Source organism: Stigmatopora argus, chromosome 1, assembly GCF_051989625.1.
Source record: "Stigmatopora argus isolate UIUO_Sarg chromosome 1, RoL_Sarg_1.0, whole genome shotgun sequence".
In the NCBI taxonomy this organism is placed as follows: domain Eukaryota; kingdom Metazoa; phylum Chordata; class Actinopteri; order Syngnathiformes; family Syngnathidae; genus Stigmatopora; species Stigmatopora argus.
This window is the reverse complement of record NC_135387.1, coordinates 22,513,331-22,536,048: the sequence shown is the minus strand read 5'-3', so window position 1 is coordinate 22,536,048 and position 22,718 is coordinate 22,513,331. Positions and strand designations below refer to the sequence as shown.

General features: G+C 40.2%; 5 protein-coding genes across 8 annotated transcripts; 4 read left to right on the top strand and 1 right to left on the bottom strand.

The window, feature by feature from the left end:
* The first annotated feature begins 112 nt into the window (after positions 1 to 112).
* On the top strand, positions 113 to 2,096 carry sike1 (suppressor of IKBKE 1). Its single transcript, XM_077597403.1, has 5 exons — positions 113 to 493; positions 771 to 876; positions 949 to 1,091; positions 1,202 to 1,315; positions 1,601 to 2,096. The coding sequence occupies exons 1-5, from the start codon at positions 335 to 337 to the stop codon at positions 1,727 to 1,729; spliced, it is 651 nt and encodes a 216-aa protein (XP_077453529.1). The 5' UTR covers positions 113 to 334; the 3' UTR covers positions 1,730 to 2,096.
* Positions 2,097 to 2,609: 513 nt separating this feature from the next.
* On the top strand, positions 2,610 to 4,403 carry micos10 (mitochondrial contact site and cristae organizing system subunit 10). Its single transcript, XM_077597574.1, has 4 exons — positions 2,610 to 2,777; positions 3,203 to 3,250; positions 3,351 to 3,451; positions 4,206 to 4,403. The coding sequence occupies exons 1-4, from the start codon at positions 2,714 to 2,716 to the stop codon at positions 4,212 to 4,214; spliced, it is 222 nt and encodes a 73-aa protein (XP_077453700.1). The 5' UTR covers positions 2,610 to 2,713; the 3' UTR covers positions 4,215 to 4,403.
* Positions 4,404 to 5,114: 711 nt separating this feature from the next.
* On the top strand, positions 5,115 to 12,462 carry htr6 (5-hydroxytryptamine (serotonin) receptor 6). 3 transcript variants are annotated; one of them, XM_077609236.1, is made up of 4 exons: positions 5,115 to 5,284; positions 5,364 to 6,423; positions 7,922 to 8,056; positions 9,697 to 12,462. In XM_077609236.1, the coding sequence occupies exons 2-4, from the start codon at positions 5,575 to 5,577 to the stop codon at positions 10,060 to 10,062; spliced, it is 1,350 nt and encodes a 449-aa protein (XP_077465362.1). In that variant the 5' UTR covers positions 5,115 to 5,284; positions 5,364 to 5,574; the 3' UTR covers positions 10,063 to 12,462. The 3 variants fall into 3 exon arrangements, with proteins under 3 accessions (XP_077465362.1, XP_077465354.1, XP_077465371.1); XM_077609245.1 differs by having other exon boundaries at positions 5,223 to 5,233; positions 5,335 to 6,423; XM_077609228.1 differs by having other exon boundaries at positions 5,115 to 6,423.
* tmco4 (transmembrane and coiled-coil domains 4) lies at positions 10,776 to 18,426 on the bottom strand. Of its 2 annotated transcripts, none has more exons than XM_077609207.1 (14): positions 18,160 to 18,426; positions 17,489 to 17,639; positions 17,001 to 17,175; positions 16,194 to 16,221; positions 15,737 to 15,866; positions 15,534 to 15,631; positions 15,175 to 15,318; positions 14,890 to 15,009; positions 14,459 to 14,623; positions 14,060 to 14,196; positions 13,757 to 13,841; positions 13,296 to 13,413; positions 12,744 to 12,861; positions 10,776 to 11,826 (listed from the first exon to the last, which is right to left on the bottom strand). In XM_077609207.1, the coding sequence occupies exons 1-14, from the start codon at positions 18,200 to 18,202 to the stop codon at positions 11,365 to 11,367; spliced, it is 1,974 nt and encodes a 657-aa protein (XP_077465333.1). In that variant the 5' UTR covers positions 18,203 to 18,426; the 3' UTR covers positions 10,776 to 11,364. The 2 variants fall into 2 exon arrangements, with proteins under 2 accessions (XP_077465333.1, XP_077465340.1); XM_077609214.1 differs by lacking the exon at positions 18,160 to 18,426 and adding an exon at positions 18,008 to 18,147.
* Positions 18,427 to 19,240: 814 nt separating this feature from the next.
* Positions 19,241 to 22,616, top strand: LOC144074619 (keratin, type I cytoskeletal 18-like). Its single transcript, XM_077601143.1, has 8 exons — positions 19,241 to 19,703; positions 20,076 to 20,158; positions 21,055 to 21,211; positions 21,287 to 21,448; positions 21,518 to 21,643; positions 21,785 to 22,005; positions 22,210 to 22,244; positions 22,362 to 22,616. Exons 1-8 carry the CDS (start codon positions 19,299 to 19,301, stop codon positions 22,550 to 22,552), a joined length of 1,380 nt encoding a protein of 459 aa, XP_077457269.1. The 5' UTR covers positions 19,241 to 19,298; the 3' UTR covers positions 22,553 to 22,616.
* The last annotated feature ends 102 nt before the right edge of the window (positions 22,617 to 22,718 follow it).

The following is a 22,718-nucleotide window of genomic DNA, read 5'->3' as shown; positions in this document are numbered from 1 at the left end:
CTCTCTCCATAAATTAATATTTTCCGAATCTACGCGACAGTGATTCAAATGTCTAAAATAAAAGGACAAATAAAAATAAAACCGACTCGCGTTAATGCGGATGTGACGTCATCATATTGAAACGCTTCCTGATACGAAGCAGTCGTACACTGTTCGTGTTTATTGTGCTTAGGTTTGTTTTCAATGTTCTCGTTGTTTCAGTTATCATATTTTAGTATTTATTAGTTAAAGCCATATCTGCAAAATAATAGGAGCTCTTGGGGGATGATCGAAGACTGTTTAAGCCGACGAGAGTAGCTGATTTGCGTTGCAAACACGGTTCACCTTCATCCAGATGGCCTGCACTTTAGAGAAAGTATTGGGAGATGCACGGACTCTGCTGGAGAGGTTAAAAGACCACGACACGGCCGCTGAGGGTCTCATCGAGCAGTCCGGGGCTCTCAGTCAGAGGGTCCAGACCATGAAAGAGGTGGGAAATGCTCTTCCAGACAAGGTGAATACATCATTTAATCATTCTTTTCCTGCACAGCGAAAATTATCGTTGGATGTGTCCTGCAGAAATATAGCTACAGTGGTGGGGCGGGTAATCATTCAATGTTGTTTGAGGTTCAGTAAAATAGTTTCAATAGTTTTCCAATATGTTTCCCGATTAAAATGCCCGGGTTCGCATTTTTTTGTTGATCCATGGTGTGCCGGGTTAAAACGCCAGCTTTCTTTTGTTCATATTTGTATTGCTGGCTTATCATGAATCTACTATATATTTTCCTCAGCATTCAGATGACACTTCAGAGTTCCAAGAGATGATCAAGTACAAACCTCATGTCCTTTTGACTCAAGAGAACACTCAAATCAAAGAACTTCAGCAAGAAAATAAAGGTTTTAAAAAAGCATATTTTTGTCCGCAGTGCATCACCCATGTAACCCTTTAACATGCATTTTTGTACACAGAGCTGTGGTTGTCTCTTGAAGAGCATCAATATACGTTAGAGTTGATAATGGGTCGTTACCGAAAGCAGATGCTCCAGATGATGATGGCGAAGGAGGAGATGGACACACAGCCTGTTCTTACACTGCACGAGGACCACGCAAAAGTATAGTGGCTGTCTCCACAGTATTCATATGCCATTAGAGTATGCAAAGATAGAGACAGGTGCAGCATCAGTCCACTAAATTTAGACACATGTTGACTGCTCTCAACCAGGAAGTGCAGACCAAGGTGGAGCGAATATGCGAAATGGGCCAGGTCATGAGACGGGCCGTGCAGGTGGATGATCAGCGCTATTGTTCTATTCGAGAGAAGCTTGCCCAGCTCGAGGTGACTAAACTTCTTGGCTACAATAACGGTGACAAACACAACCCACAATTAGTTTTTTATGGTTAAAATTGAGGAAATGAATAGAGGAAAAACTAATCCTGCACTTTTTTAGTGAATATTGACATGCATCTGACACATTACTGGATAAAACTCAATTAGTTTTTTTCCCCCATTAAATTTTTTGTACTGCTTTACATACACATTTATTTTTTAAATTTGAACAGTTGTTTAACACAAAAATTAGATCTTCTCATGTATGTATCTTCTCGCCACTCTCTTGGTCAGATTGAGAATAAGGAGCTACGAGACCTTCTGGCTATCAGCAAAGAATCCGTGGCAGCAGCAAGGCAGGAAAGCACGCAGCTTGCAACAGCAACACACAAAAACCCACCCCAGCTAGAGTCCAACGATTAAGCTCAACTGCTTGTTTTGGAACTTTTAGGTATAATATGTTCATAATGGATTTGAAATCACAACATGCTTGTAGTGATGCAAGTTTTGATGTTCATTGTGTATTTTTCATAATTAGGCACATTGCTATGTTGATGTAAATTTGGTAATTGCGCTTGAAAAGTCAGTGACATGTACAGTATGATACGTGCAGTTTGAAATAAGAGGATTTTGTTGTTTTAGCCCAAAGATATATTTTATCTAAAAGGAATTTGTTTCTACCTCTTTGCTTTTCATGCAGTTGGTTACAGTCACCCAGTTTTGGGTGTATTTGTTGAAGTAGCCAAATATATATATATTGCACAATTAAAGAAGACTATACTTAGAATTAGTACGCTGTCAATGTTGATTTTGTGTTTAATGCTAGTTTCAGACTATGGACGGTGACTCTTGTCTATTCTACTCATCGAGGTGTTCATTTTTTCTGATGTTTTCTTGTGTGTGAGTGACAGAAATTGAACATAGACTTCTCAGGAAATAATACTAAATTCCTAGCAAATTATAACTATGAAAAGCATAAATTAAATCTTGAATAAAAGTGAACATAGATTTCTCAAGAAAGAATACTAAATATAGTGGCAAATCATCACTTTGAAAAGCATAACTTAAAGCTACAGCACTTTGAGCGACCCCGATGAGGGCGTTTCAACGCGGTAAATGTCTCATATCGCGAGAACAGTGTGCTGCGTTCAGGTGAGCAAGTATAAACAGCCATGTACTTAGTGTCTATATCTTATATGGCGCTTCTACTATATTTTGGATATGATTTGTTATATTATATTTGATCCAATTTTCTGTCGTTCTACTTAACTCACTTGGCCAATTTCTGTATCCACCCCTTATCCATTATGAGTTATTTTCCCCTGATTATTATATTTCCGTTAACACGTGAATGCAGCACGAGTCAGCTTTTGACACCTGGAGCCTGCTTCAAGCTAAAAACTCAGCATGTCTGAGAAAGAGCTGGGAAAAAAGTGGGACCGATGCCTCGCAGATGGCGTCATCAAGCTTGGTAATAACCCCCGATTTATCTGCATTTATAATAATTATGATGAGAATATGTGGGACAAAATGAGGAGCAGCAGTTGTCATTGAGTGGTAGTGTAGCTAACGAGCTAGCAAAGGGCAAACCAATGACCATCAGAAATGTTTATTTATTTTAATTGGCGGACTTTCCTACACGTAACAAAAATATTTGATTTAGTGGTGGTTCAGAAAGCAGCATATGCTTCATTTCATAGACGGGATGCAGTCATAAATATATGAAAATGGCTAAAGAAATAGTACTGATTTTCTTTAGAAGCCTACTGACATGAACATCGTACGCGTAGGAGTTAGGGATAATTTTGGCTTACTATAACACTACTGTAAATAAAAATTTTACGTGTCATTTTTCATTGGGGTTGACGCTCTTGTTTATTATTAATATTTCCCCAGGCACAGGTCTGGGCTTAGGAATAGTGTTTTCTGTCATCTTCTTCAAAAGTAAGTTCTCATTATTGCAATAATGGCTAATGAACAGACAACTAAATGATGCCACGAATAATAATATTAAAAAAATAATATATCTTGTCTTCTTTTTTAGGGCACACATGGCCCATTACGCTCGGCTCAGGGATGGGCCTCGGCATGGCATATGCCAACTGTCAAAATGACTTGAGGTTACCTTACTTGCTGCCTAAAAAGGTCAGTAAAATTCATATATACACACAAAATTCACATCATGATGTAGGCTACCAGCCAATTAAAAAAAATCTGTCTTGTCTAAAATCACCCTTTTTTAACTCATTGGCTGGAATTGATAGCGATAGGCGTCCTATTCATTTAAACTGGGAGGGCTGGCTGTGAATGCTCATGTTTCAGTGCCTTTTTTTTTTTTTACAGGGGACATACTTAATAAAATTAACTAAAGGAATCAGGAAGTAGTATTATACTGTTGTAGTAAAAATCTTTCTGGTGTAAAAGAACTTATTTTCACAGAACAGATTTTGTTTGTCTTTAGCTGGTGACAGTTTTGTGCTATTAAAATATGAAAACTTGTGTAAAAAGGTTTTTTAGTACTTCATTCATGATCAATTTGTTTAAACCAGTAATCAACTGTAGTTTACCAACATCACCACTAGATAGAGCAACTATTCAGAGATTGTACCGTTATCCACTTGGAACGCAATAAGATACTCATACCTCTATTTACGAATGCCTCTAAATACGCAAATTTCAGGTTACGGTTTCTTTTATTTGCAAATGAGTGACTCGAGATAGGAAAAAGATCCAAGTTACAAAATCCCCCCAAAAGTAAATGCATTTCCTCATCCGTTATTTTATTTTGAAAATATCACTGTCAATAAGGTGGTGGTTAACATTAACCATTCAAGCAGGTGTTCTTGAGCTGCAGTATGTCGAATCTCAAGTTGTAACTATTGTTCTTTTTGTTTAACAGGAGCAGTAGCTTGAAGACATCAAAGGATTGTTTAAAAAAATCTGTTTTTTTGCTTTTGTGGGAGTCACTATTTGCACTGTCCTCTTATTAGGCACAAATGTCTGCTTATTGGAAGTCCTTCCCCCTTGTGTGGCTCTGTATGAAATATTCTTGGTCACGACAGGCTGTTTATGTAATAAAATCAGTATGAAAACAGCACTATGTGGATTTTTTCCCCCTCCTAAACACACAAGCTTGAAAAGAGTGAACTGATTGAATACATGGTAATTGTGAACTATTGAAAAATTTACAAGGAGCTGAAGTTTATCAAGTTGAATTTGGAGTGAAATAAGACTTGCCTGTCAACATACGGCATAGTATATATAGTCATTCGTGAATGTATCTTTGCACCATTAGTCATCAATAACAAACGTTCTAATTTGTTCCTTTCTAATTCTGTAAATGCAGAATTAATAAATACACACATACAATACAATCTTATAACTAATCAATTTCATATCAGATATAATAATATGCTTATACAGTGTCTGTGAATCGCGTCAAAGTGGATAATTGAGTAAAAGCTTGATTAATGAAGAACACTACAAAAATATTATTGTTACAATATTTGTTTTCGTAGTGAGGCAACTTAGATTTGTCTTTAGTTAACCTAAAAATGCATTTTAAAAGTAATTGTTTTGCAGAAGAACCTTTTTGTAAACCATGCCAACTTCTTCAATTGGTAGAAAATCACCATGATGAAACATGGAGCACCACCGCCCACGTTGTCGCTTATGATGTGGAATTAGACAATCTTGGCTGTGATTGTGCATGCTTATGCATTAACAGCTCGATGCTTTGACACACTCCTTCTCAGAATCTGTGCGCCTTGGCGGGGAGGCACGCTGGAGTGGTCGACACGGGGATTAACGAGAGCGAGAGACTCGAAATGCGGCGTTACAAAGGACCGAGATAGTTGCGTGCCTGGTTAAAAATGAAATTGATGTCCTTTTTTTGCTTCCCTGCTCCGACTCAGAATGGAAAGAAGTGTAGGCAAAGCATAAGCTCCGCGCAGTTTTATGGAAGACGGTTACACTGAGGTGAGGTGAAATTTTGAAGAATTTCTCGTTTTGCTCCTTTCTACTTTTAGATGACAGTCATATTTTGAACTTATTGTAGCGGGTGACTCATTCCTGCTGCTGGAGGTGGAACAAAAACAGATTTAGGTATGTATGGATGAGACTATTTGGAATTTTGTGAAAGCAACATAAGGACGCATCCAAATGGACAGAAGATCTTCACCACTGGATCGTCTACTTGCTCCCGTTTGCTTGGTCCGTGTTCCCAAGGAGACGATTGAAGCCAATTTGTTGACTTTCCAACCAGCGGCATGTCTGAGTCAGACTCATTCAGAAGCTACAACAGTAGTTTCCCCATCACCAGCACTTGGAGCATCAGCGGCGCTGGTCCCTGGCTGCTAGCCTTCCTCTTGACCATCATCATCCTCGCCACCGCGTGCGGCAACGTGTTGCTCATCGTGTTGATTTTTGCCCACCGATCATTGCGGTGCACCTCCAACTGCTTTTTGGTGTCCCTCTTTCTATCGGACCTCATGGTGGCTCTGGTGGTCATGCCGCCCGCCATGCTCAACGTGTTGTGCGGGGCCTGGGTGCTGTGGCCGGCCTTTTGCCCCGTCTGGCTCTGCTTTGACGTCATGTGCTGCAGCGCCTCCATTCTTAACCTGTGCGTGATCAGTCTGGATCGCTACCTTTTCATTATCTCGCCACTGCGCTACAAGCAGAGGATGACCCTGCCCCGGGCGCTGTTACTGGTCGGAGCTGCCTGGGGGCTGGCGGCGCTTGCTTCGTTTCTACCCATCGAGATGAAGTGGCACAGTTTAGGCACCGACAACAGCTCCCGTTCGGATTTGCTGTATCCAGCGTCCGATTTCCATCTCCAAGGCGTTGGCTTTCAGTGCCGGCTGAATGTCACCTTGCCCTTCGCCCTGGTGGCAACTTTGCTCACCTTCTTTTTACCCTCTAGTGCCATATGCTTCACCTACTGTCGAATCCTTCTGGCAGCTCGTAGACAAGCCAAAAGGGTCGCGGCCCTGAGTCACCCACCGCACCCGCATCCATCACTCGGGGAACCGTCTTGGCCTCCTTCGCTTGGGGATGGAGCCCACCAAGACAGAGATGATTGCAGTCACCAGGATGCCCCAGTACCACATAATTTACCGGTAAGTAAAGATGCACTGGTGCATTGTCAATGAATTAATCTTAAAATTATAAAACACATCAGTAGTAGTGGTGGTAGTGGTAGTAGTAGAGTAGAGGAGTGTGTTATACATGCACTAGATGGAGCTGTAGTAGTAGTAAGTAGTAGTTGTTGTTGTAGTAGTAGTAGTAATAGTAGCAGCAGCAGCAGTAGTAGTAGTTGTAGTTGTAGTAGTAGTAGTAGTAGCAGTAGCAGTAGCAGTAGCAGTAGCAGTAGCAGTAGCAGTAGCAGGAGTAGGAGTATTAGTAGCAGTAGCAGTAGCAGTAGCAGTAGCAGTAGCAGTAGCAGTAGCAGTAGCAGTAGGAGTAGGAGTAGTAGTAGCAGTAGTAGTAGCAGTAGTAGTAGTAGCAGTAGTAGTAATAGTAGAGGAGTGTTATACATCCACTAGACGGAGCTGTAGTAGTAGTAGTAGTAATAGTAGAGGAGTGTTATACATCCACTAGACGGAGCTGTAGTAGTAGTAGTAGTAGTAATAGTAGCAGCAGCAGTAGTAGTAGTGGTAGTAGTAGTAGTAGTAATAGTAGAGGAGTGTTATACATCCACTAGACGGAGCTGTAGTAGTAGTAGTAGTAATAGTAGCAGCAGCAGTAGTAGTAGTGGTAGTAGTAGTAGTAGTAGTAGAAATAGTAGCAGTAGTAGTAGTAGTGGTAGTAGTAGCAGTAGTAGTAGTAATAGTAGTAGAAATAGTAGCAGCAGCAGTAATAGTAGTAGTAGTAGAAATAGTAGCAGTACTGGTAGTAGTAGTAGTAGTAGTAGTAGTAGCAGTAGTAATAGTAGTAGTGGTTAGGAGTTGGGTTATGCTTCAACTAGATAAAGGTGTGCTAAAGGGAATGTCATACAATGATGAACCAATATTGATCCATTTATAATGCGGATTCAACCAACCTGTTTATCTTCAGTCCAGTGTTTGATCACTTAGTCTAATACTTTTTGATCTTTATTGGCTACAGCGCTTCTTGGGTTTGGTGATTGTGGAATAAGTCAGTCCGAGATTGAGGAAAGCGTCCTGCTTTCCACAATCTGGCACAGTTGTAATGGCACCTTTCAATGAATATATAACTTTAGTTTTAAATGTGTTGCTGGGATAAAACAGACTTTCACACATGGAAGATTGGAGGTGGGTGCGAGAAGATAAACCTGCGAAAATACTCTTCAATAAACAAAGTATCATTTCTTCCTTTTTGTGTAAGGAAGAATGATGCAAAAGAAAGGCGACTTCTTACGGGACTAAGTGCAGTACAAGAGTCTCTGCAGCTCTTTGGTATCTTTTTTACGTTATTGGACTATAAGAATAAACCTGATTTACTGTGCTGAATTTAAAAAAAAATCATGCCCTGCATTACCCTTTCTACCATATCATAAATATTTTTTGTTAGATAACCAATGATCCTTGCAATACTGAACATATAGTACTATACAAATTGAATTGAATCCTATTTCTATTTTACTTCTGTCCATAGCCATCAGTAAACAGTGAGCGTCACCTAGCTCATAGACAAGGACGGAGGGCACTGAAGGCCAGTTTGACGCTTGGAGTTCTCCTGGGACTCTTCTTCTTCACTTGGCTACCTTTTTTCATCACTAACATGGCCGAGGTTAGTAAAGTACACCGACTTCACGCATCACATCATCTCATCATGCATTTTCTTCTTCTACTGGATGTTCAAGACAAACCAGTCACTCAATGGTGTCACACCGAGTCAGAGGTTGTTCAATCATTATCTCTGTAAGACCATTAGTGTTTTATAAATGCACAAGCAAGATAGAACCTTGGATACCAGTCTATTTTTTAAATGTCATCAAGTCCACGCTATCCAGCAGACATTCAGTACATACATTATAGATTGGCATTTTAACTGTGACTGACTCATTCCAGGACCAAGAAAATAACACTTCGTAGTCACCACTTATGCTTGTTTTCCAGCTTTACTTTTTGAATTTCACTGCCATGTCAGTCTAAATAACTCCATCTAGCCTGAAATGGTGATGACACGTGGCTGATTTTTTTTAGCATTTTTGATTTCCCATCTGTGCCCCCCTCCTAGCCTAGAACTGGATGACGGAGAACACAAGCGCACATTCTGTGCTTCTGCTCGTCTTCCTTCTCACACTCAAGATGGTGTGTGTGAAACACACACACACACCTTCTCCGTTCTAGCCCCATCTGAACCTGATAGTATTGGAAGCTGCCCTGTAGCAGCTGTCTCTTTCTCCATTTGTCCTCTTTCATTCTAATGTTTATTCATGTTCATCACAGTGTTCACAGGCTCACTTCTAAGCCAAATTTATATATACCCCTTTATTACAAAGAGACACGTGCGTACTTCTAGTTATCGGAAAGTGTTTTGTTTTGTCATTTTCTGAACCGCTTTATCCTCATTAGGGTCGTGGGGGTGCTGGAGCCTATCCCAGGCGGGGGACACCCTGAATTGGTGGCCAGCCAATCGCAGGGCACAAGGAGACAAACAACCATTCACGCTCACACTCATACCTAGGGCCAATTTTAGAGTGTCCAATCAGCCTACCATGCATGTCTTTGGAATGAGGGAAGAAACCGGAGTACCCAGAAGAAACCCACGCAGGCCCGGGGAGAACATTCAAACTCCGCACAGGTGGACGTGACCTGGATTTGAACCCAGGACAACAGAGCTGTGAGGCCGACATGCTAACCAATCGCTCCACCGGGTCGCCCACAGTCAGAATTATTTTCCCAATTTTAGTTTCTTAAAAATCAAAAGAGCACACTGTGCTGTTAAGAGCAAAGCTCCGCCCCTGACTATAATCGGACTCAAATTGTGTAGTCTGAGCCAGGCATTAAAAATACTGTAGTACTACTGAACATTCTCCCTCTAAGCTGCGAGCGTGCGCAATTGCGCACTACTCTCGTCTTCTCTGCGCACAGCAAATCATATGGAGCGCACAAAATCAAATCCCATTTTGTTTAGCTGTGAGACCAACGCGCGAACCACTCATCCGCCAGGCCGCCCATTCATAGATATTAATCATTAAATTTTATTATTACTAAATCATTTATGTGTAGTAGACATGCACCTGCTTATGGCAGGTGTGATACTGGTGTGTGCCCATAGCGAGCAATGATGATGTTGCTCACATCGGTACTCAGTGTGCTCAGGGAGGTTGTCATTCTGCCCAGACAAACAAATAAATAGAGGGAACATTGCTACTGAACCAACACAAAAATACCAGTGCAGTGACTTTCACTTTTTTCATGCAGGCAGTTTGCGACTGTGTCCCCCTGGCGCTCTTCGACGCTATTACATGGCTGGGCTACTGCAACAGCACCATGAATCCCATCATCTACCCTCTCTTCATGAGGGACTTTAAGCGAGCGCTTGGGAAAATCTTGCCCTGCTCCTCCTCACGAGTGCCAAGACAACCCTCGACTGCACTCTCCCTGTCCCTGCGCAACTCAGGAGAACCCAACATCTCCAGCGATCCCCCGTCCCCTCGGGCTTCTGACACAACCCCTCCACCTGCCACCGCCACCGATGCCGTGAATTTGCTGGATGCTGAGCAAGCTGAAATTGAACTGCCTTTTCTTCTCCCTAATCAGGTAGCCACGCAAGGACTCAATGGGTGATGGATGGGTGTAATTGGTTAAATTAACAGGTATGCTAAGGAAATTAATCAGCTATTGTATGTATGACTGGAAACTGGAAAGGTAACTAACAATGACTTGGATTCTTAAACTAACAGATATTCTGGTAAAAGGGGTTTAGTTCAGTTGTGACGATTTCATTTTTGTTTTAAAATGTGACTTAAGCCAGTAGAGGCGGCCCATTGCCCGAATGGTTAGCACGTCGGCCTCACAGTTCTGGGTTCGATCCCAGGTCGGTCCTCACTGTATGGAGTTTGCCTGTTCTCCCGGGCTTGCGTGGGTTTTCTCCAGGTACTCTGGTTTCCTCCCACATCCTAGTATATTGAGGTGATAAAATTGTTTTGGGGATTTTGACAGAATAGGAAAGGAGACCCACAGTTACCGATTACCCTTTCAGCCAGTAATTGTAACACCTGGGAGGCCGTTAAAACATGCTAACTGAAGTCTAGTGAATTCTAATTTTATTGGTTTCAGGTATCCCAAGCCAAGTCTAAAATAATTTGCCCCAAAGAAAATAAAATGAGATTAGTGCTATTTTGAGTGACCATTGACGATGAACACTGATAACTGATAGTAGCCCTCTATATTGGCAAGGCAATTTATATTGAAGACGTTACCATTTTCCTCAGGAAATTTACAGTGCAGATTGAAATTGAGTACACAATCCTTGGAAAAATTCACAATTAATACAATAATAGTTTTTACAATTTTAATATATAACATGTTTGTTATTTGTTCATTTCTGCACACTGAGTTTGAGTTTGATTTATTTAACAAGGGGACAGCACATATTAACATATTTATATTCATGTTAATGAACAAATAGATGGAAATATGTAAGATTGTAGCCGAGAGCTCATTTCCATCTTTAGTCCCTTTTAGTTCCCACACAAGAAAAAAATCCAACCATTTATGTCCATATTGTGTGCCATTTGAAATGACCCAAAGAAATAGGATTGGGGACACATACTGAAATGTATTTAGTAGTTGTTAAAAACAAATATATATATATATAGATAAATAAAAAGTTTGTTTTTTTAAAAGGGTTAAGAGTTTCCTTGGCTCAGTTTTGGCGATAATTCTACTTTCATCTTCATCATCAGGACCTGTGCATCATCTTTCATCCATTTAAACTGAGTTTTCCAGTACCATATGCTACTGACCGGCAAACAAAGTCATCCTCTCTTGAGTAGAGGCCTTTATTATTAAAATTATTTTCTTATTTGATTTGTAAAAAATGGTTTAGTAAGAAGCTAATCCGAGAGCAACTTCCTACAGTATCGGTCAGGTTTGTTTGTGGCCGTGCTCAGCAGTCCAGTGTGTATCTTCCCAGTTCCAAGACACATGTTCATCACCACTCTCATTAAAAACAGGTCTATCGTCAGTGGCATTCTCGTAAGGGGCAGGTACATTGTTCCCTGTTCTGGGTGGAGTTTTGGACTCGTTATCGTCACTATTGAGAGCATCCAAAAGGTCTGAGATATCAGGGACATCCCAGCCATCGGCCATCTCCGTAGTCCTTGTCGATTCCTCACTAATGTCTGCCGTAAAAGTCTCCAGGACGGAACTTTGTGTTTCCCGCAAGGGGTGCTTTATTTGAGATTGGTGATGATTGTCTGTTGGGCCATTTGCAAGAGTTACGGGTTGTGGAAGTACAAAGGAGGATCGTGGGACCTCTTTGGTGGGAACTCCCACTGCCACCAAGATGGTGTCCATTTGATGCATGTAGTCTAAATGACCTTTCACCTATGGCACATGAACACACTACATAAATACGTGTTTATTTTGGTTTTCTTATATTCCTTTAAAAATGTGTAATTTTGTGTTTCATAAAATCTTTGATCAATTTCCTGAAAATAATACTATATTGTAATTGTTTGGGTTTTTGTTTTTGATCCTCCTTTTGTTGCTCATTTGTTAGATTTGAATTTTTAGGACAATGTTGCAGTGAAGTACTATGTCAATGTGTTTTGAAGTACAAGCGGTTGTTTGGCTGAGTTTATTTTTTGACCTGAAAGCTCAACTTTGAGATAGTAACACCATATGGTGGCAGTGAAATTAAAAAACCCTTTTACAAATGGAGAACAATTATTCAAAGGGGTTTCCAGCATTTAACTGCTACTCCCACTTTAGGTTTACTTTCCAACTAAACTGAAACAAAGAGATCACGGGAGCAAGTTTTTTTTTAGTCAGCTATCTTAATTGCATACATGTTACGTACATTACTTTAACCTTTTCAATATAGATTATGCAGTTGTTTGACTGCCTTAAATATTTTATTGTAGTTTCACCGCTCTGTACCCATTTAAGCTATAAGCAGGACACGCCCCACTGCTTGTCTGCTGGTAATCGAAACAATGTGACAAAAATTAGGAATGATTTTGAATTCCTAATTCTGTATTATCATCATAATAACGTGTAAGGCTTTTCCCTTAATAAAATACAATTTATAACATATATTATTGCCTGAGCTTGATTTATTACATATACTTATAGGATCGATTTTATTATATTTAAATTTCCATCCAAAGAGATTGCCCGAATTTTTTGTTGTTGAATGACTCATCTATGCAAACTGCTACCATGCACTAATTGGTTAGTGCACTTGAAAACTGTCACATGGTGACCCTCTTAAAGAAAAAAATAAATAGAAAAATACTCACCAGAGAGGAAAGGTCTACGTTGATAACACGACGATCCTTAATGTTAATTGGTTGTAGCCCAGCAACGCAGAGCTGGGCAGCTGAGCTTCGGTACAAGAAACCAAGGAGCCAATCCCCCCTGAAAGATGGAAAATATCCTGCTGAGAAGACTTGACAAAAGACAACCTGCATTCCCTCTAAGTATCTAACTGTAAAGATTTAGAACTTCTCCAAGTGCTAGCATCCGCCATTGAACTACAATAACGAGTAGTCTTGTTGAAGGATCATCAAAAACTAGGAATTTAAGTAGACCTGTTTTCACCATGGTAAGTAATACAACATCACACAGAGTTTGGACATTACCACAATACTGAAACATAAAAAAGATGTGCTTAACAGGTCAATAAAAATGTACTGTACATGAAGTTCAATAAAACATGTTTATTTAAATGTCTGAAACAAACCGTTTGTAAGGGTTGAATTCAAATACAGGGGACCTTGATGATACGAGCATCTCACCTCACAAGTTTTTTTCTTACCGTTCTACTGTTCTAATACATAAACACATCTTACCTGCAGTATCCATTGACTATTTTCCCAGCCACTACCCTGGTGATTCTCTCCCACGCCTTGTCCGAGCCATCCACTGGAGCTCCCAGCAGAACCACATCTTCCACAACACCTTCACTACCTGAGGAACCGCAGCAAAGCACAACATTTCAATGACTGTGACCTGCTTGTTCCTCATTATTATTGGCATGACCTATATGCGAATGTTACTCCTAGAAACAGTATCAAAAAGTGAGTATAATGTGATCATTTCAAGTTACAATTGATGAGAGACCTTTCACAATTTAAATAAATGCAATGACTCGAAAACACAATCAAGTACGATCAATTGTCCTCAAGCTTGGAAATATGGCCTTAAATGAGCATAAGCTAGTAATTGCAATTTGTCATTACGCAGTTTTGCTATGGATAAGAAAAATAGCAAGTAGGTACCATGCAGTATAAAGGAAGAAACTTGTTTATACCTTCCTCATTAGCAAGCTCCTGAAGACAGAAGTAGATGACTCTAGCGCCGAGACTGAAACCTATAAGACTGACTGGCCGCTTCCCCTTTTAACATAAAGGAGAGAGTTTGAATGTCCAGTCCAAGCATTTTCTTGCATATGACAAAATATAAAAAGTTTATGTCTTTCCAAATCAATTAATCAAATCAAAATCACATCCTAGAAAGATCTTATGTGTGTTGCTATGATATATTTGATCTTATGTGTCAGCTAATGAACTATACCAAAGTATTTCTATAGTGTTAAAAAGCCCCCTCCTCTTACCTGCTGTCTGCTTCTTAGAACTTGAGCAAGGTGTTTTCCCACCTCAGCTGAGCGGTTCAGACAAACACACCATGGATTGTCGATGACGCTGGCGGCAGCCAGTAAAGAGGCAGGCCATGTCAGAGCCGTTACGATACCTGGACAACGATGTTCAAGAAATACATCACTGAAGCTCAAGTAAGCGCCTCATAAGTGATGAATACAGAGGAAATCACAAAGTCCCCGTCTATTTTAATTAAAAACAGAGGTCGTATCAGACTAATATGACCAGAGATTTCAGCTCAGTGAACTCCTAAAGAAATAAATATATGAAAAATTACTTGAGAAGTTCAATTGGAGTGGAAAAACATATTCACCCTAGATGTTTGAAGCACATGGTATGATCTACTACTCTCCTACCTGAGAGAACTGTGTACTTCAGGGCCTCCTGAGCCATCATGCTGACCAGCCCATCTAAAAGAGAGGTCATGGCCGAGCCCAGATCTCTGAGGAAACGTGACTCCCACACCAAACAGTACTGCTCCCCACGCACTCCCAGGCTACACCAAGGGGCCTGGAATGAGCCTGGACAAGAGCAGTTAGCCCGGTCAATGGGGTGGCAATTTCAAATTAAGTGCTACTTAACTATTGGATGTGAAGTACAGTACTTAATATTGGTAGCAATGCGTTGGTGGGCAAAGAGAAAGAGAGAACGACATTACAAAATTGAATACAATTCTGCTACTAGTTTCAGGGTATGTATTGTATTTACTATTAAAAGGTATTTATACTTATAGATTAAGTTTTGAATAATAACACCAATTCAAAATAAAACTATGATCAACACTTACTGTATTTACCAGTGCAGAGCCACCCTGTCACTGTTACGGTAAGGTGAAGATGCTTTCCAGAACTGAGCGGCAAGAATTCAAACTCTTCGATTGCACCGACACACTTATTCATCTTGTAACCTGATGGGAAAAGTGAAGAAAATACTGCAAACGGGGAAAAGAAAATTCACAAAGACAACAAATCCTCTATGGCTGGTGAAAGAAATTAACGAGTAGGAAAAAAAGTATTGTATTTTAGAACAATTAGATGAGACATTTACTCATTTTATATTACTTTGCACCCACCGGTAAGCCCGGCTCCAGCTGCCCCAAACAGGGAGGCCATGATTGCGATGCCAGTGGCTGACCCCAGAGCAGCGGCCCCACCGGCCCCCAGCACAGCGCCGGCCCCTGCTGCCACTAAAGGGGCCGCCAGCCCACCAGTCACACCTGGAAAACAAGGATAAAGCTCATTTCTTAACATCTTCCTAGCTACTGTTTGTCTCAATAGCCACAAAGCTAATGGTGTGAAGCGGTCATAAACACGAGTCCTGTCTTCAACCAGTGCGTCGGAAGTGGAACATTATTGATTGTACTATCGCAAATGATCCAAGATTTTCCAACGATCACACGATAAAGTGTGTGGCAAATCAAAGAATAATCACCAATCAAAGTTCCACCACCAACAGTTGCGAGTCCAACGAGGAGGTAGCGTCTTAATTTCCGACCCCTTTCTCTCTTCCGTCGCCTGGATGACTCCTCCCTGGTTAAGAAAGCACTGGAATCAGCTGCAGAAGTTACATTTTTCCTCAATGTTATTTTCGAGATAAACTTTCAAAAACGGTCATCCACTCGTTTAGCAACTTACTCGCTCTCTTCTCCTCCTTCCGTCAGCTTCTCACTAAGCGTCTCCTCAAAGTCTTCCAGCTCTTGCGGAGATACTCGGAGCAAAAAGCTGACGTGTCGAATTAGCACCCTTGATCTGGCATCATAGTGGCCTGGGACCAATAGGTACTTTAAGGTTAGTCAAGATGCCATTTTACTATTGGAATTTAACATATTTTATCAAAAGAAAAAGAAAAGACCAAGAAACCTTATTTTTTATGTCTCGGGTGGATCAAATAATAGTTGGAAAGTTTTGAGCAAGTTGTGGTTCAAACTATAGCATCATGTCATGCAACATACAATAGCTAGGGAGTATGCTAACTATAAGCCAGAAGTTTCAAGAATAGAAACAACATTTATGAAACCAAAAAAGGTTTCCTACTAATTACAGTCCATTACTTTCACAAAACCGAAGTAAATTTACATGTAAGGTTTCTTACCATCTTTGACAGAGAAAGACACGAGGTCCTGCAATTAAAGAATAAGTATGTTTAAAAAACTAGCAATAAAAATGAACAACATCATGCTAAGAGTCAGGCCTCTAGATTTAGTAGTAACTCCGATGAGAGGCGCCTTTTTCATCACTCTCAAATCTCTGCCGTTTCCTTTATTTGGTTTGCACCAAAATACGCATCTTATCTTATCATGCATGAATTCATTCATTCATTTTCTGTAACGCTTATCCTTATCCTAGTGTCACGGGGGTGCTGGAGCCTATCCTAGCCAACTATAGGCACCAGGCAAGGGACACCCTGAATTGGTGACCAGACAATCGCAAGGGACAAGGGGACAGACAACCAATCATGGTCAAATTCATACCTAGGAGCAATTTAGAGTATTCAACCAGTCTACCGTGCATGTTTTTGGGTTGTGGGAGGAAACCGGTGAGTACTATTTTTCTGAAATGAGTAGCACTGTATGTGGAAATAGTAGTATTTATCATTTGATTTTGATTTCTCTCGTCTTTCTGGGCACATACATGGCCAAACAAACAGATAAATTGAGGCATTTTGTCAAGTTGCAAAACAAGTAGAGTATATAAACATGGCTTCGCCACTGCTTGTACACCCATCAACTTTTCTGTTAACAATGGAGGAGCCTTTTGCAATTTATCTGATAACACGACACCAACTTCCATCTTTTAAAGAGTATGTATTAAATCCACTAAAATATGTTGCAAATTATCTGAACATGTCACATGTAAAAAAACTTTGTTTATCATATTCTGTTTGTTATAAAAGTGATACCTGTATGATGGGGGTGGCTCCAGTAGCCATCAGTGGTTCAGCTCGCAGGATGGATAGAAAGGTGTCAGAGCCCTCGATTCCCAGGCCTGATAGGAAGGCCCCCATGACGGGCATCACAGATTCATCTAGGTCCAGCCATCCGACTAAACCCTTCAGGTACTGTTCCCTAAATGCACTGATGTGGGGATGGGAGCACAGTTATATTTCTTCCTTTAAAAAAAAACCCTACGATTTTTGTATATATTTAACCCTATAATGGTAACCCTCTATTTCAGGGGTTACCTTTCACACTTCTGAAATAGAGGGTTACCATGGTTACAGGGGGGAAAAATGGGTACCCTTCATTGCACCGCACCGTCTTGCTTAGGACCCATTTTTTCCCGGTAACCATGGTAACCCTCTATTTCAGAAGCGTGAAAGGTAACCCCTGAAATAGAGGGTTACCATTCTAAGGTTAAGTTGACATGCTCCAATCTAGCTTGTATCACCTGTTTCCATTCCCAGTAAATAAATGTCCCAGTGACACACCACACAAGGCAGCATAGGCAAATCGGCCCTGTTCACTCATCTGTCTACTGATAGTTTCCTCAGGGTTTTGGTCATAGGACGAATCTTTTATTGCTTTTGCACCCCCTGGATCTGAGGAGATAAACAGTCATTTCCATGTAATTATTAACAAAATCAGCAGTGACGTTCAGGAACCTCAGGTAAAAAGGAGCATCGAAGAAGTTCTTCGTTGTAATACACACGCAGAGTTCAACAAAAGATTACAATAAATATTGTGCGTTACGTTATTATTAATAATTTTACTTTAGTGTCGATTTTAAGCTATTTGTCGCGTTTGGATACTAATTTTTGACGAGCGTGCAACTCCAAAAGCTTCGGGTCACACATTTTCTAGTGAGCTGACCGAATTCATTGTGGACTTGGAAACTCTGTACGTTGTCATTTATAAAATAATGAAGGTATAAAACCATCATGAGTGGAAGAAAGATGGCGTGACTTACTGACAATGAATATCACTCGAGTTAGCGACAACAGACAGATGCGAGCGCAGGCTAGGTAACTTGGACATTTAGGAGTTTCTATGAGCTTTATAGAACATCAATTCTGTGCCATGTCTTACTCTCCAATCTTAATACTGAGTTTATTCACATACCAGGGGTAAAACTAGTGTCCGTTTTGCTGTGTTTTTCCTCCATCAGATGTCCCAACTTTCAGCGTCGAACTTTGACGTGGTCGTCACCAGGCCGCGCCCCCACAATACATTTTAGAAAAACACCGCGGAAACTCCATACGTAACCACTGTTGTTTCTATTTGCATAAAAGTTCAAAATGTTACTACTAAAACATACGTTAAAACGAAATAGGCATCTTTTGTTTACGGAGTTTTTAGTGACGTTCACGTCCACGTGGCCAAAAAACTGGGTGGAGCCTTTCAAGAGACACAATTTTAGTCAAATCCATAGATATCAATCTGAACCAGCGTCATCACTAATCGGCCATTTTGTGTCAGTGACATTCGAAAAAGACAACGTTATAGTAAAGGGAGCGTGTACTTTAAAGAGATATATATATATATATATATATATATATATATATATATATATATATATATATATATATATATATATATATTGCTCAAGTTTTAACAGGATAAAGCGGTTTCAGAAAATGAGATGAGAAGTTTTAACAGGTTTTCAAAGCGATTTAAAAATATATATCTATAGGATAAATTAACTGAATATTTTAGAATGATTATATTTTTTCAACATCTAACGTACGTTAGCCACGTTAATACGTTGTTATAAGCCCAACAATTTTAAAATGCGTCAAGATTTTAGAGTATTTTATGGAAAAATATGCCAGATCACTTATAATATTTATTACATATTATTACCCTTTTCAAATATTAAATTGTTTTAACCCTTATGGTGCACTCATGAGGTACCACTGACGGCACTAGACGTCCAGCCCTCCCAGTTTGCCCAGTTTGATTTAACTCATCGTCTGCAGTGGACGTCCAATTCATCTAAACTTGAAAGTCTAAGGCTATGAATGGTTTCATTTGAAAGGGGCCAAAATAAAAGTCATTCAAATAAATCTTTAAATTGGCTATAGATGAATCTATTACTTGACTATTTTTTTCTACTTCATTACCTCCCACGACAGAGCAATAAAACCTGAATTTTAGCATTGTTTGAGTTCCTTGGCCGGATGTTATTTCACGAGCCAATGGCATCACAGTGGGTGGGATTGGGATGGAACGTAAACAAGGTATAAAATCCCATCAACATCATGTGTCGCCAAGCATCAACTTTAGTTTTAAGAAAAATGCCTTCTAACAGCGCTGCGAGTATGTTTGGTGGGGCGGGCGGAAGAGGCTCCAGGGGGTCCGTCGCCAGCTTGGAAGGGCTGCTCAATGTGTTGCGGAAAGATCAGGAGCGGAATTCCACTCTGGCCGGTGCCACGGTTCACGGTCCGAGTCCCGTCCTGCGGGCCGCCGCCGTCCCCGAAGATGACAAACAGACGCTGCGGGGTTTGAACAGCCGCCTGTCCGGCTACCTCGGCAGAGTCCAGCAGCTGGAGGAAGAGAATCGGCAGTTGAAGGATGAGATTGATGATATTTTAGGAAAAAGGAAAACACCAGAGGGACGCCATTGGGGAGAGCTTGTAGAACCGCTCAATAACATCAAGAGTAAGGTGCGCGTCACTCTCATTTTTTTATATTGAATTGAATGCTTTTATTGTCATTATCCAAGTATAATGAGATTTAAAGCTTTCATCACATAGTGCACAAATAACAACAGAGACAAATACATACTAATCACTAAATAAGAAATTATTAAATAATCTGTTTCCCAATGGGTTAAGGAATATATTTTAAACAAGAACTACTTACAAGAAAATCTTATCTCGAACTGTATAAATATCTAAATAAATTTGACACGTCAATTTACTTTTATTTCAACTTTAAAAATGTAACATTAAATAAATGCCTTGTTGCTACAATGAATAAATTAAGCATCATTTTCATGTTGTCAGTATCTTTGTAATATGTATTTGTGTCCTCAGATTAAGAACATCACCATGTATAATGCAAAACTGCTGCTCCAGATTGACAACACCAAACTGGCCAATGCTGACTACAGGAACAAGTTAGTCTTATTTCCCCAAGTACTGATTTGCCATGAAATGTCATTAGGTGTACTGCCTGAAATGATCTGATTTCAAGTAAATTTACTGCGTCATGTTCTGCATGTATATTTTTTCATCTTTCTAAGCCTATGGCAAATAGTTACAGGCATAATACGTATACATATGATGGAAAAGGGTCGCATTGACCAGTGGCTTTGCCTGTTTCCTTTCACACAACAGAAAAACTGCTTTGTGTTCAAATAAACATGCTTAGATGTTTTTATTTTTATTTTTTATGGTGAGTAGAGAAATTAGCAGGCCACCAGATGGTGCAGTGGTTCTCCTGCCTGACTTTGTTGCAGGCAGTCTGGGTTCGATTCCCATTCGGTGGAAGTGTGGTTGTGAGCGTGAGTGGTTGTCTGTTTCATTGAGCCCAGCAAGTGACTGGCAACCAGTTCAGAGTGTCCCCCGCCTGCTGCCTGTTGTTGGCTGGGATAGGCTCCAGCAACCCCACGACCCTTGTGAGGGTGAGCGGTATGGAAGATGAATGAATGATGAATGAAATTAGCAGGTGAATCGAAATGAGATCATTATTTCAGTTTGTAGACATTTTGTGATGTTTTTCTAAGGCACGATTTGTGCCTTGGCTCATCAAAGTTTGGGAAATGCTGGGTATCTGTTAAGAAAATACTAGATTTGATGAAAAATGTTAGTTTAAGATAACCAATATTGAACCAAGGCAACTGCACTGTCCTTGTTACATTTTGAGCCTATATCAAAATGGGTTCTTCAGTGGCTATTTTTTAAAAAGCACTTTAGGAATACTGAGAAGAATGCAGCCGTCTTGTTTCAACTTTTGCAGACTGTAATAAAAGAACAATAAATCCTATTTTCATATTTACTTTGTCACCGTTAGGTTGGCCGATGAGACAAAGGCACGGAAGGTCATTGAAAATGACTTGGATCATCTGAAGAAGGACATTGAAGACACTAATCTTAGCAATAAGCAGACACAGAAGGAGATTGATCTGGTGAAGGATGAATTAGCTATCTTTGAGCAGGACCATAAAAATGTGAGGCTGAACACCAAGGCTAACAAATGAAAAGCACGGAATACACTTTGTAACTAACGTGTCACTTGTGTGTAGACTGTGGATGACCTGTGTGAGAAAATCAAGAATTCAGAGGTAATTGTGGAAATTGAAACTCCAAATTCCAATTTGCCTGAAATAGTCAACAATATTCGCAAACAATACGACACATTTGGGACCAATAATCTGAAGGAGACCGAAGATTGGTGTCAAAGCAAGGTATCGGAAATTCTGTCTCTTCTTCCACTTTACCCTGTTATTTTTCACTTCACTCTTTATCTTCTTCAGTTCGAAAACATAAAGGCGGAAGAGGTCAAGAACACTGAAATGCTACAGTCTGGCAAGCTGGAGCTCAAAGAACTGTCCAAGCAGAAAAAATATCTGGAAATTAAGAGACAGGGGGGCCATACCACGGTGAGCCATTCTAAAAATAGTGCAGTGGTCTGGTCTCAGACAGGGTTTGTTTTGGTGTTGGTCTGGACTTCCAGATGTCTTGATATTGACTTAAATCACTTAGTTAATTGCCCTGACCCGCAACATCTTGTTTGTCTGCAGATCCACAATCTGGAAGAAACCCTGAGGGTCACCAAGCTAGAGAATGGTCAGCGTTTGGTCCCGCTAAACCGGGCCATCTTGGACTTGGAGCAGCAGCTGAAGAAAGTGAGGGCACATGTAGAGAACCAGTTGGAACTGAACAAGGACCTGATGTGTGTCAAGATGAGACTGGAGACCGAGATCAACAAATACCAGCAGTTGATGTCAGGCAATGTCGATAGGTTGGTGGAATCATGTCAGATAAAATCATGTTTGACAGGGTTTATGGGAGCAAATATTTGTCATTTACTACTTTGTGTCCACAAATCGGTATATTGCACATGTGAGGTGAAACCTTTTAAGTGTGTTGAGATTACAGTCATCTCACAAACACGCCAGAATGCATGTATGAAACTCAGTGCTTTCTTTTCTTTTTTTTCTGACAGCTTTGACTTTTCTTCAGAGGATGACCTTTCCCATGGTGAGCCCTGTATACAACTCATAGATCAAATCATTCGAGTTATTTGATCTGTGGCAAAAATGTTCATTGCCTTAGAGGTAAAGTACAAACTTTTTACATTTTTTTCTTCTTCCCAAGACCAGAAAAAGCTTGAGGTTTCAGAGGAGCAGAAAGAGGTGACAGAAGATGTGAAGCAAGGCAATATATTAGATCCCACAGAAGAGCTTGTAGCCAAGGTAGACATCTTGAATAAAATTGGCATGAAGGACTCTTCTTCCTCTGAGTCTGAGGATGAAAAGGCCAAGAACCAGGATGTAGAAACAGCTTGATCCAAGTTCCATGCCGTCATGTGACCCTTTAATTCTGATCAAATAAAGAATTATGTAAAAATTGGCAGTGTTTGTCTGACATTTATTTCACTAATGCACTGTACAATGTATAATACCTAATATGTACATCAAAATAATTAGGCTTACGTCTCTCAATTGCCAAGAA